The sequence below is a fragment of the Scatophagus argus genome, chromosome 16 (genome assembly GCF_020382885.2).
Source record: "Scatophagus argus isolate fScaArg1 chromosome 16, fScaArg1.pri, whole genome shotgun sequence".
Classification (NCBI taxonomy): Eukaryota; Metazoa; Chordata; class Actinopteri; family Scatophagidae; genus Scatophagus; species Scatophagus argus.
In genome coordinates, this window is record NC_058508.1 from 22257244 (window position 1) to 22270751 (window position 13508).

The 13508-nt window shown below is 47.5% G+C and overlaps 1 protein-coding gene across 2 annotated transcripts; it reads left to right on the plus strand.

The window, feature by feature from the left end:
- Positions 1 to 167: 167 nt before the first annotated feature.
- Positions 168 to 12341, plus strand: casc3 (casc3 exon junction complex subunit). 2 transcript variants are annotated; one of them, XM_046415092.1, is made up of 13 exons: positions 168 to 395; positions 1479 to 1503; positions 1778 to 1833; positions 2398 to 2616; positions 3003 to 3151; positions 3833 to 4006; positions 4350 to 5176; positions 5207 to 5308; positions 7435 to 7608; positions 8211 to 8309; positions 8391 to 8557; positions 8696 to 8903; positions 9222 to 12341. In XM_046415092.1, exons 1-12 carry the CDS (start codon positions 210 to 212, stop codon positions 8840 to 8842), a joined length of 2325 nt encoding a protein of 774 aa, XP_046271048.1. In that variant the 5' UTR covers positions 168 to 209; the 3' UTR covers positions 8843 to 8903; positions 9222 to 12341. The 2 variants fall into 2 exon arrangements, with proteins under 2 accessions (XP_046271048.1, XP_046271047.1); XM_046415091.1 differs by having other exon boundaries at positions 4350 to 5308.
- The last annotated feature ends 1167 nt before the right edge of the window (positions 12342 to 13508 follow it).

Here is a 13508-nt window from a genome sequence, read left to right on the forward strand (position 1 = left end):
ATAAAAGGTGAAGCCATGTGCCCTGGCTGGAGTTTTAGATTTTCAGATGTCATATGAGGTTATAGTCACTGTTCTGGTCTACACTCCAGTCCAGACAGCGGCGGTAATGCAAGCTGTTTACCAACCGCCATTAAACAATAAAAGTAGAAGAAGACTCATGTACCCACAATTCCTTGCTTTCTTCCGGTTCCAACCATTCGAGACCTAAGATGGCGGACCGGCGGCGAAGGAGGAGGCGCGCGTCCCAGGACAGCGAGGACGACGACGAGTCCGGTTCAGGTTCGGACAGCGGGAGGTCGGTGTCTCCAACGACCAAGAACCGCGGGAGAGATCCCGACCCGCCGGAGGCGACAGCGACCCGAGTGGAAGCTAAGAGTGACGTTGAGTCGGAGTGTGTGAGTAGCTAAGTCCGGACGTTAGCTCACCAAACTAAACGCTGCGTCTCTCGGCAGGGACTTATGACAGATACCGCTTCCATTAAAACTTTTCCCGGCGGTCGAGTCCTTCCTTTCCCAGTGTTCCCTTGCTGGAAATGTTCGGTTAACAATCGAGCTGTACGGCCGTTTGACTCTTAGTGTTAAACACCGTGATTTTCGGCCAGCGGGCGGTGGCAGCTCGAAGGGATTTAGACAAGTTAGCTGTTCAACGGTTAGCTAGCATTATGTTAGCGACGTCAATTCTGTGTAACATCCAGAGTTTCTAAATATGTAATTTCCAATATCTTGTGTTTTAGTGTTCTTTCCTAATGCTAGTAGTCCAAAGATGTAAGTGTATCGTCGTCTCTTTCCCCTTTGTGAATCGGAGACTAAAAGGCGCCAGTAGGAACGCATTGAACCTAAGAGGGGCACACATTTTGCTGTAACACCTGCTAGCTTTTGCCCTCGGTCACTTTGTCCCGCTGGGGTTTTTTTTCTAAGAGAAGAAGCTGTTGGATTGAAACTGGCCAGTTCAGCAGCTACGTAAGACGTCCGTGTTTCCGCCCTGGTGTCTACGTGGTGTTGGCAGGCAGTCGTGGAGGCACCCAGATAGGCCCCGCTAATGCTCCCGCTCCATCGAGTGAGTCCGCCACGTCCAGCAAGCTGACCCGGTGTTTGGTGCCCACAAGTCCGTCCTGTCGGTACCCCAACAAACAGCGGGAGCGTTTCTTATGTTCTCCAGCTCAGCATCCTCTTAGACTGACACACATTAAGGGATTCTTTCAAATGGTTTTGTGTTCTCAGTAATGTTTTCTCCCCTTAGTTAGATGTTCACTGTAGGCTCCCTCGGTGTACTGAAATCGCCCTCCTACAACTGTGGCCTCATATTTCCCCCGTGGCTAAAGTTTTAAGATTCAGATTATAAAGTACTTTGGAATCGTCCTTCCTCCTGTGTGCTTCTCTGCTCTTGTTCGCTGAAGTTTGGCTCTTGTTGTGCTGCTTCATAGAGATTTATTTTGGTTGTTTGGTACTGATATTTTTTTTATTTGTTTCTCTTTGCAGGAAAGTGAAGATGGAGTAGGAGAAGGTAAAAGATGTTTATTTCCTCCTACAACACGACCTTGTAAAACACGATAAAGCTGGCACGAGGAACAGAAAAAGTAGATTAAAATCTGTTAACTGCAACTCTTCTGTAAATGTGCTGGGTGTATAACAAAGGGAAACTCATACCCAGGCTGTACAACACGACAGCCTTCTCTGTCTTGTTAGTGAAGTATTAGTTGCAGCTCACAGTGTCTGTGAAACCTGTTGTTGTCTCAGTTGGCAGTGGAATGATTGATGTGTCTGTCCATTGTGTCCAGCTGTCCTCTCAGACTACGACAGTGCTGATCCAGAGGAAAACGGTTCCCATTCAGAGGTAAAACACATGAACTGTATGAAACTGGTTTAGCTGAACATCATCAGTGATGTAAAGTCTGTTGTACCTCCTACAGATGAGACGTACTGAAGGCAAACCCAGAAACTTAAAGCAAGCAGAAATCACATTTCGTGTCTAACTGACTTTAGATGAGCAGTGTTGCTGTTAATGTACACTTTGTCACAGTGATCCTCCTGCTCATGACACAAATCACATAAAATGTTGTTGTATGAGGCTGTTTGATGGTTCAGTAAAATCAACTTTTAGCAGATCACATGATCTAAAACCTCATCCTGAATCCCACCCTCTTATGGGTGAGAAATCAGGAAGTTAGAATTTTGTGTTAAAGTAAGACCAATCAGTTTTATGTGGAGTATAAAAAATATGTTGTTAAGCCCCTCAGAGGATGAGCATACCATTCTGGTTATTCAGTCCCATTTGCAAGTCGTCATATACCAACGTTCAGGTCAGCTACCATCCTGTAGAACTTCTCACTGCACACAAAGTAGTCCCAGCACCGTGAGAGATACTGACGAGTGTGATGCTGTGTTTGTGTTCGCTCAGGGAGTGGAGGAGGAAGAGGAGGCAGAGCATTACAGTGATGAAGAAGCTCCAGCAGCAGCCAGCGAGTCCAAACCTGCTGCTGCCGACGGCCAAACAAAGCTGGAGGAGGTGGATGAAGCGGAGGCCGAGGCAGCAGAGGGAGGAGGACAGAGTAAAGAGGAGAGTAAGGCTGAGGAGAAAGGAAACTTAGCTGGAGAGAGACAGAGTGGTGATGGACAGGTGAGAGTCACCGTACCTGTCTGTGTCTGCCTGCCTGCAGCTCATCTCACATTCTGCTGGACTAATCAGACTAATATTTTGTGCACGTTTCTGACGGTCTCTCGTGGTTGCTGTGATTCACAGTATTTGACTTTAGTTCAGCTTCACACAGGTTTAGCCTGCAGATTTCTCCAAATTGAGACTGTGATTCAGCAATTTAGTAGCACTGTGCATACATCCGCCCGTGAACAAATGACCATCTTATACAGGCACGACGGCTCAACAGCCAAAATGTTTGTTCAGCAGCAGTTGCTGTATAGCGGTTAAACATGTAATGCGTAAAAATTATTCAGCCTGACAATCTTGAACATGTCATAAATACTTTTCTAACTGATACACACCTACAGGAGTCTACAGATGATCCTGAAACGAAGGCCGGAGGAAAACCCGGTCAGAAGCTGGACGATGATGAGGACAGAAAGAACCCGGCTTACATCCCGAGGAAGGGACTGTTCTTCGAGCACGACGTCAGAGGACACGCTCAGGAGGAGGAGAGGTACTCAAGTTTGTTTCTGTTGACTACCTGTGTGTTATTTGATGCACTGTGAATTAAGTTTGGTCAAAAATGTTATCAGGTATACACAAGACCCCTCATTAAATTGCTTTGTGTAAAGGTTCATTAAAATCACCAATAAGAGCGTCTTCATCAGGAAGATGAGTTTAGATAGGACCAAGCTGATGTGACAGAAGCAAGTTGGTGAGAATTGTTACAAGAACTCTGCTGAGCTCCTCTGGCAAACACAGACAGCTGACCTGTAAGATGCACTTTGTACCGACTGCCCTCAGTCTAATGAACGTCCTCGTGGCAGGACGTCCCAGTCATTCATTTGAACTCCTGCTGCTCAGTATGAATTCTTACTGTGTTTTGATGTTGTTTCTTTACTGCAGCGATTCATTCTAATGTTATCAGTGGGAATATTGTAATAAATCGCAGTCCTTTAGGATCAAATGGTGGTGTACATGATCAAGAAACTAGAAGTAGCTTTTAGTATTTATGGAGTATATGCACAAAGCAGCTCTTCAGTCTACTGGTGGTTTGAACATTAAAAGTATTGCACATATTTTTTAAACGGTGACACCACTTTTCAGCCCAAATGGTTCATAACCAGTCAGAGTGAGGACGGTTTTTAGTAGAATGTGACTGTAGGTGCATCATGTCCTCCTGTTGTCCTCCCAGACCAAAAGGTCGAAACAGGAAGTTGTGGAAGGATGAGGGTCGCTGGGAACACGACAAATTCAGGGAGGAGGAGCAGGCGCCGAAGAGCCGCGAGGAGCTTATTGCCATCTACGGTTATGACATCCGAAACGGCGGCGGCTCTGGGGAGAGATCGTATAGGCAGCGCAGGCCCAGGTGAGCACCACCTTAATCAGAAACCATTTACATTCTCTATGTTTACAGGACAGTTGGTTTCAGTTTGTGTGAAAGTGTTCGTGCAGATGGCTGATCCGTCACAACTCCAGGTCACACGTGTGCTCCAAAGATTAACATGCATAAACTGCCGCCTGTTACTTTGCACGGATAAATTTCACATAATACTGTTATTTCTGTTGAGTTTAAATGTGACTTGGTGCTCCGCCTGCTAAGTGAAACAAGGAGGATTTTGAAGGGAGCAAATGTTAGCTCTACAACCCGCTTTGACCTGCACGAGTTGAAGCAGTTTGATTTGAACATCGGCGTCTCTGTCTCCCTGCAGACAAAGTGCGTCTCCCAGCAGAGACAAACGATGGAGAGATGGAGGAGAGCGACCTGTTCGATCCTGGCACAGCGGGGGAGGAGGCAGTCTGAACCGAGGTGCAGCTCCTCCACCTTCATCCGGCCAGCCCTCCTCTCCATCCCCCTCCTCATTCCCTCTCTCATCCACTCAGCGGAACAGCAATTCCTCCAGACCGCCTCCCTCCCGCAGCAGCAGACCGTCCCACCAAAATCAGATGCACCTCCCACCTCAGTCGCAGTACAGGAACAATGAATCAAACGCAGCCCAGATGCACGCCAGGGAGCGACAGGGCCCTAAAGCTCAGTCCGACCCCTCGGAGAGAGGCAGGGGAGGGCGCGGAGGAGGAAGGGGGGCTCCCTCTGTGGTCATTGAGGACATCCCAGTCAGCCAAGGAGGCGTTAAGGAGCAGGATCTAAGTGATGTAACAACAGCACCATCGTCACAGCCAGCTGGCTACAAGTCTGCATCGCCCCGACGACAGCAGCAGGAGCGACGAGGGAGCAGCGACAGATCTGCACCAGGATTGGCTGCTTCCTCCTCCCCCTCTGAACCCTCCCTTCCGTCATCAGCTTCAGCACCCAATCGGGAAGCTTCTCCACCTGCCGAGCGGCCGGTGGAGCGTAAATCTTACTCGCTGGCTCGCAGGACTCGCTCTCGGCCTGCAGACCTGGGCAGCAAACAGCCTTCCATGGAGGAGTCTGCGGCAGGAGGAAACGCCTCCTCCTCCCCCAGCAGTGCAGGAGGGAAGAGCTGGACAGGAGCAGGCGACAGGCAGAATCAGGCAGCCGCAGGAGGAGGAGGAGGAGGAGGAGGAGGAGGAGGAGGCGGAGGCGGAGGGGCAGCGCTGACAGAGCTGGACCAGGACGTGGCTCGACTCAGTCTGACAGGCCAGAGCTGGAACCAGAACCCAACGTCTTACATTCAGTCTGAGATGAGAGGTGAGTGGAGACAACCAAACAGCTGAACCTGCTTCTCCTGCAGGAGTAACAGCTGCAGCCTCAAAACGCAGGTCCTGATTGATCCTCTTCAACTATTGATCTAATATGAATGATTATTAGCATATTGTGTCAGGATAGTCTGTGTTTGGCTCCATATGTATCTGTCAGGTAGTCTCAGTGTTCATTTCTCTTCAGATTCAGTTTTCAAGCGTGAACTGTGGCTCAGCAGCTTAGTCTTACTTGTTTTTGCTCTGCAATCCTGAATTCTGCTGCCTTCATTCTTCCTCATCCTCCTCCTGAAGTTCATTTCTTTCCTTCCTGTTTCCTGAGCTTTCAGTTCTTTGACCAGTCAATAGGTCATCAGTTTTTGACAGGTTTGTTGTTTGAACGAAACTGTTTGTTTAGCTCTCGTTTGACATTCTTCTGTCTTTCCACCTGCCGTTCACTTTCTCTTAATGAAGTTGTGTGTTTCACTGACACAGTACATTTCAGAAAATTAGAACATCATGAAAAAATTCAATATGTTTTGTCACTCCTTTCAGACAGTGAAACCCATATATGTCATATATAGATTCATTACACAAAGAGTGAAATATTTCAAGCCTTTATTTCTTGAAATTTTGATGATCATGGCTTAAAGATAATGAAAACCCAAAATTTGGTGTCTCAGAAAATTAGAATATTGTGAAAAAGATCAATATCAGGAAGTCATGGTGTCACACCCCAATCCGCTAAACCCGTCAAAACAACTGCAAAGGTTTCCTGGTCTCTCAGTCTGGGTCAGTAGGCTGCACAATCATGGGGAAGACTACTGACTTAACAGATGTCCAGAAAACAGTCATTCCCTCTGGAGGGCGATCCACAACAGGTCATTGCTAAAGAAGCAGGTTGTGCACAGAGTGCCGTATCCAGGCATATAGCCGCAACCTAGAGAGGATTGTCTTCACAAGCAGTGGACTGAGGCTGGAGTCAGCGCATCAAGAGCCACTGCGCACAGACGAATCCGCGACACGGGCTACAAATGTGGCATTCCTCGTGTCAAGCCAGTCCTGAACCAGAGACAACATCAGAAGCGTCTTACCTGGGCTGTGGAGAAAAGAGTCTGGAGCAGTCCCAGAGTCTGGAGGAAGAGTGGAGAGGCACAGAATCCACATTGCTTGAAGTCAAGTGTGAAGTTTCCACAGTCAGTGATGATTTGGGCGGCCATGTCATCTGCTGGTGTTGGTCCACTGTGTTTTCTGAAGTCCACAGGCAACGTGGCCATCTACCAGGAAGTGTTAGAGCACTTCATGCTTCCTTCTGCTGCCAGGTCTTATGGTGATTCTGATTTCATTTTCCAGCAGGACTTGACACCTGCCCACACTGCCAAAGGTACCAAAAGCTGGTTCAGTGACCATGGTGTTACTGTGCTTTAATTGGCCGGCAAACTTGCCTGTCCTGAACCCCTAGAGAGTCATTGCTGGCCAGTCAAGCACAGGAAGATGATAGACACCAGACCCAGCAATGCAGATGACCTGAAGGCCGCTGTCAAAGCACCCTGGACTTCATTACACCTGAGCAGTGCCGCAGGCCGACTGCCTGCATGTCACACCGCATTTATGCAGTAATTCATGCAAAAGGAGGACCAGCCAAGTATTGAGTCCACAGAAATGAACATAATTTTCCGAATCCTTTTGTTATTGTTCTTTTTTAATATTCTAATTTTCTGAGACACTTTAATATTGGGTTTTGATTATCTTTAAGCCGTAATCATGAAACCTTTAAGATGCAAAGTCTCAATATTTCACTCTTTGTGTAATGAATCTATATAATCTATGGGTTTCACTTTCGGAAAGGAGTGACTAAACATATTGAACTTCATCATGATATTCTAATTATTTGAGAAGTACTTGTACATCTGATGATTGTGTTGTATTTGGTTGACCATCAGAATCTTTTATTGAATGTAATCCTGTTGTTCACAAACCCATTCTTTTGTGATCCGATTTATCGCCCACTGATTGTTATCAGCCAACAGAAATGAATTGATTGGTGGGCCCTGAAAAGCCAATCACATGAACACATGAGACAGTTTGTCTGTGTGTCTCTCAGATGCCACAGACGAACTGACTCACGTCTGTCCACAGGTCTCCACAACACCATGCACATCCCCGGCGGCCCGCCTCAGTTCTCCAGTATGGAAGAGATGGGTGTGAGTTCCAACCGGGCCAAACGCTACTCCTCCCAGCGCCAGAGACCTGTACCTGAGCCGGCACCACCCATGCATCTGGGAGTGATGGAGGGACACTACTATGAACCCAGTAAGATGACAAGTTTGTCTGATAATCTGGTGTAAATACATCAAGAATCAAACTCTGTGCCAGCAGCAGCAGGTTTTGTGTTTGTGTCGAAACTGAAGAAAAGCATCAGAAGCTCATAAAAGTGCAGCAGAGACTCAGTTTCTGTTAGTGCAGCACTCCTCACCTCTCACCAGCAGAGGGCAGTAAAGACTGAACATCACTTAGTTAAATGTCTTGCACAGTTTGTGATAGAATTCGAGCTTTCCTGTGGGTCCCAGCGCTGGTTTGGTCCAGTTCTTGTGAACTTTGAAATGACTCCCATCTGTGCTGAGCTCCAGGGGGTCCTGACCCGTTAGCTGCCCCAGGAGAGACCGGAACTGTGATCTTTTCTGCTGCTGGCCTTGTATTCAGTTCAACCTCACATTGACGGTGATGATTTTCTCTCGTGCAGCACAAACCAAAGTGTTGTGAACTCAGTGTGAACGTGTTTATTCGCTCACCTGCTGACCGTCAGGCCCTCATCAGTAAAGGAGGACATATTGATCGTGTACTTCGATAAAAGAAACAAATAAATACTCAGTACTGGTCGCACTTGCTTTGATTAACTGCCCTCTGTCCCACAGTGTCGTATCAGGGACCGATCTATGCCCACGGGGACGGCCCTGCCCCCATCCCGCCACAAAGCATGCTGGTCCAGCCTGAGATGCACCTCCCTCACCCTGGTCAGTGGACTCCACGTGTGTTTTAACAACGACTTTCAGGTTTTCTGTGCAAGGTCTCATGTTTCTCTGCCTCCTCCTCAGGTCTCCATCCCCACCAATCAGGCGGCCCCATCGCTAACCCTGCCCTGTATGGAGGTCCACCTGTTTCTCTGTCACCAGGGCAACCACAGCAGCTGCTGCCTCCACCTTTTTACCCTCCCCCAGGAGTCATGACCTTCCCCTATCCCACCATGTACCAGAGTCCACAGGTACGCATGGCACCGTGAGCAGGGTTTGAGTGTCGCTGGCTGCTGCCATAATGTGCTTAAACCCGCCGCATACAACCAGCCAGTCGGTCTGTTTTGATTTAAAAAATGTAATGTTTGAATTTGTCCATGTTTTCTCAGGGTCAGTCCCAGGTGACCTATGGAGGCGTGACGTACTACGACACGATGCAGCAGCAGGCGCAGCCCAAGCCTTCGCCCCCCCGTCGCACGTCCCAGCCCGTCACCGTCAAGCCCCCTCCCCCAGAGGTGCACTTCGCCTCAGAGTGACCCCGCCCCTCACCCCTCTCCTCCACCCAGTCTCAGCCTCAGTCTGATCCCAGCACCACAGGTGAGCAAACTGCCTCGTCACCTGGTTGGTCACTGAGGCGCCTCCATGAGCAGAGGGACACTTGGTGCTTACAGATTAAACAGACGAATCAGATGTTTCTCATGTTATTTATTCATTTCCTGAGCAGCAGTCTCCAGTGTCCCCTGGTGTCCACACCAGCAGGTCTCAGTTTGATTACAGGTGCAGGTCTTCAGAAATGGGGCCGAAGCCGATGTCCCAGCGTTTCAGAGACAACAGGCTGTGAATTATGACAGTTTGTCTAAAACAATCTGTTAACATGCAAATGTTGTTCAGCCTTTTCCTCTCATCTGTTTGTAGGAGCAGGATGGGAGGGTCAGTGAGGAGCTGCGGTCCCACTTCATCCAGGGAGGGACGGGTGGACGGAGGCGAAGATGGACTCTGCGGGTGACTCACAGGTGGAATGTGACTTTTCCCTTTTTTTCCCCCCTCTTTGTTTTCAACCGTGTGACGGTCGGGCTAGTCGGCCATGTCGGTGACGTCAGCCTGTCGTGTGGCTCATCTGTTCGATCCCACCAACGTGTCTTTGATCAACAACGCTGAACCCTGAAAATGTCGGACTGATGACTTCAAACCCTTCAGAGCCGCTCTGAAGCTTTGGGCGACTCACTGAGACGGACTCTGATGGTGGGGTCAGACTTTTGTTTTGTCCTTTTCACAGTGAAGTGTGAGCCCTACAGCAGCAGTTAACAGGAAATACCAACGGTTTCCCTGTGGGAAGTTCTGCCATCAGTTAATCCATTTACTGCACCTCAGCTAACGTTAGCTGTCAGCCCGTGTGTGTGTGTGTGTCGTTGTCCACCAGCTGCTGTAGTTACCACACACAGTTTACCGCAGTGACACACAGCAGAAGTGATGTACAGTTTGAGGATGATGTTTGTGAGAATCGGTTGAGTTCATGGCTGACTCGGTGCTTCCTGAAATCCTCCACACGTTACCGTCGTGTCGAAGCTGCTTGGCGAAGATGTTTGCCTGCAGCTACATCAGCTCTGTGTTTGTTTCTGAGGAATCTGCTGCGTGTCCTGGACCCGACGCTGCAAATAACAAGAGTTCAGCACACAAAGTGCCAGGAAACGGTGGAAAATGTCCAAAACTCAACAGAAAAGTTGTTGGACAAGCTGCAGCCAAGCAGCTTGTTGGAATGAAATCATTCATCAGAGGTCTCATCAGCTCATTTTCTATTCATCTGGTAATTAAATCAACCAGTCGTTGAAACTTTTCACCTCACCAACAGCAACAAAAACTAAAACACGACTGAAACATATTTTATTTTGTAAAACGGTTGAACAGAACTGACGAGGAGCCTGCACCACCTGACATTCCAAGTGACAGGCTTTCCCAGTACCAGCAGGATCCGTCCACTGAGTCTGGATCAGTAAACATGACGTGCTCAAAGTGGTGTGAGAGACGTGAGGACAGCTGCCATGTGGACTCAACACAGTCCTGTAAACTGCACCATCTCCAGTGCTCCACCCTCTGCACCTGATGTGGTCACTTCCAGCTCCACAAACAAGACGGCGGCAACTGTGATGCCAAAGTCTTCAGAGCTGAGGTCCTCAAACCAGTGAGTGATGTCACTGTGGGTTTAGCCAATCACGGCACAGTTTGCAGGACTGCGTGACAGCTGTCTCTGCTGTCACTCACTGACATAAAACGACTTCAGTCTTCCAGATGTAAACACTTTACACTTGGTTTATAAACAGATCTTCATGTTGATCATATGGTGAGTGTTTCTATGGCAACAGTCCAGCCAATCACTCGCTGACAGTGCTGGGCATAAGACCTAATTTAACAGACATGATTCAGCCGCGTTCACAGTGTGGTGTGAAATAGAGCTGCCGCAGTCCATCCGTTAGTCAGATGAAGGTGAATTATTTTCCGACCCATTTGATAATCGATGAAGGTTCTCGGTCCAACTTGCATGTCAGGATTTGCTCCTTTGTTGGTTATGACAATAACTGAAGAGTCTTTGGGTTTGGACACAAGACATCTGAAGACATCTCTTTGAAACTGTGACGAGACATTTTTGTGTTTTCTCCGCAGTTTAGTGATTAATAACGAAAGTGATCATTGGCGGCAGTCCTGGCATTAACTTCCATGTGTGAAGTCAGCGGAATGGCCCTTTAAAACTCGGAGTCTGCTCGTCTAACGCACCCTTGGTTTTGACAGCAGCTTTTCCTTTTCGTCCCTCCTGATGAGCAGAAAGTGAGACAGAAACAGAAGTTGCACAGAAGTCTGTTGGTCGTGTGAGAGGAGCTGCTGCTGCTGCCGCCGGGTGGAGGCGTTTGTTGTTGCTGTACATAGAAACCTAAATGTGTATATAGAAGCTTGAACAGAGAAAATAGAGCAGTAAACATGTTCTAATAATAATACTACTAGTCCTACAGAACAGTCAGCTTCTGATTGGAAAGGCATCGGCAGGGACCTCAAATGTTAACGGTGGATTTAATTTAGAGAGAAGAAGCAACGACACGGGAGCCGTGAGTTTGTCTTTGATCGGTTCGTACTTTTCCTTTTTAAAGTGTTTAATTTTAATACGTTTTTTTTATTGTTAGTAGTACATGCAGGAGTGACGACTGCTGAAGATTTTTGTTCTCACTGAAACTGAACTCAGTCAGACTGAAGGGATTAACTCTGTCATCTGAAACAAAACGAGCAGAAGGTGACCGGTTAGTTCAAAGTTTCTCCTCCTCTTCCCGCCGTTTATTTTACGTTAAGATTGAAGAACAAAATGCTTGATGTTTGAAGTCAATCTGAAAGCAAAGCTGCTGCAGGTTATGTTTGAGCCCTGGGTGATTTCTGATGGTGATTAAGGAAACGCAGAAGCTCATTCCTGCCGCGTCGGAGCTGATCTGAGGCCTTTGAACGCTGCGACTGCAGGAAGCTGACGCGACGTGAGACCGACCGGCTGGATGAACCTCACGTCTTCATCCTGCTTCCTCAAAGTGACGCCTTCCGAAGTTGGCAGCAGGAGGTTTTAAAACACAAGTTGACAAGATTCAAAACCCTCCCGAGCAAACGTCAGTATTTGTTTCAGATGTTTTCGTTTTGTGTGAATTTCCCCCGGTCGTAGGAGTTTTCAGATGAGATGGGAAATTGAAGATGTGTGTCTGGGTGGAGGTGGTGGAGCGATGGCCTCCGTCCAGCCTTCCTTATTGAAGGCTGCTACCTGTTAGTCACAATAACTTCAGCTCACTTTGAACTCTGAGTTTCCTTTTGTTAGGAGTTTTTCTGTTTTAAAGCTTGACGTCAGCGATGGTTTCTTCTTCACGTGTTGCTGTTGAACGTCAGAGCTGAAGGTGAGCTGACCACACTGTTCACTGTGACGGCTCTTTGTTTCAGTGTTACGACTGCATCAGTGCTTTGCTTTGTTTGTTTGTCGTCCACTCAGAGGATCAATAAAGAACATAATAAAACTCATCATGTTTTTTTCTTTTCCTCAGCTCTGAAAAGTGAGCGTGACTGCAGATCAACAAGACCCAATTTTTATTATTTTCCTACACTGAATTAAAGTACATTTCATGTGTATTCTAATGCTGATCAACAAAACGCAATAATGTGTTTTTTTTTTCCCTTTTCTCATCTTCCTTTTTTCTTTCCATTTTTCTGCCTTATTTCTGTTCTCCTTGTGTCCTTTCATCTTTCTTTTCACACCAGACGCACTCAATAAATTGCACTTTCATTTATTCTGACCCTACACACACACACACACACACACACACACACACACACACACCTGCTCCGACCGTTAATATGAATATTCACAACCTGGGGGAGGGGAGCCATTATGTAAACGCTTTGATTGATGGGCTCTAACGGCCAATCGGCTCTCAGAGCTTCTCTCCTGATGAATATTCAGCAGCAGCTGCTGAGCACAAAGCAGCTCAGCTGTTAAAGGAGCAAACCGCTCATTTCTGTCTGAGCCTCATAGCAAACACGAAGCAGTTACTGTAGTCTGAGAGTCGGGCAAAAGGAAAAGATGACAATCAGAACAGGAAGGATAAGAAAGGTCAAAAGTCAGGTTTTCTTTCTTGTCTGCTGCAGCTGATTGGTCGCGTGCCCTTCCGTAACCATGGTGATGAGCTCATAGGCCTGTGATTGACAGCTGAGGGAAGATGATGATGTAACCGTGTTGGTTTCAGAACATGAAGAGGAGCCTCCTGCCCTCTAATTGGCCCATTATCGATGATGTGACAGTTACTCGGCCAGTCGTACGTTAACGTCTTCTTTTTCTGCATTTCTTTATCTGTCTTTTCTCTCCTTTCTTTGTCTTTCTTCACATCTGCTTCATTTCTTCTTCTTTTTCTCAGACTAAAATGAATGAGGTTTTCTGTAATATTGTTGTGTTTTGACCTTCAGGGCCACCGTAGTTTTGTTCCACGAGGGCCCTTCATTCCTTCTGTAGCTCCTGCGTGGCGTGTGAGGGTGCTGCTCACCTCAACACACGAGTCCGGTCTACATCACCCTGTGTGTGTGCGTGTGCTTTCCAAATGAGTCATGTCATATGACACTTGAGCCAGCAGAGCGAGCCACTGAGCGCGTGCAGAAGTGAGTTCTCATTCTGTCAGGCTGCTGATGTCACAGACA

Bases quoted from the DNA above. Each gene is read 5' to 3' on its own strand.
- casc3 (XM_046415091.1), top strand. From the start codon at position 210: ATGGCGGACCGGCGGCGAAGGAGGAGGCGCGCGTCCCAGGACAGCGAG. The intron at 2,617-3,002 runs GTGAGAGTCACC...ACACACCTACAG, and splicing joins GACAGAGTGGTGATGGACAG to GAGTCTACAGATGATCCTGA. The intron at 8,558-8,695 runs GTACGCATGGCA...ATGTTTTCTCAG, and splicing joins CCATGTACCAGAGTCCACAG to GGTCAGTCCCAGGTGACCTA.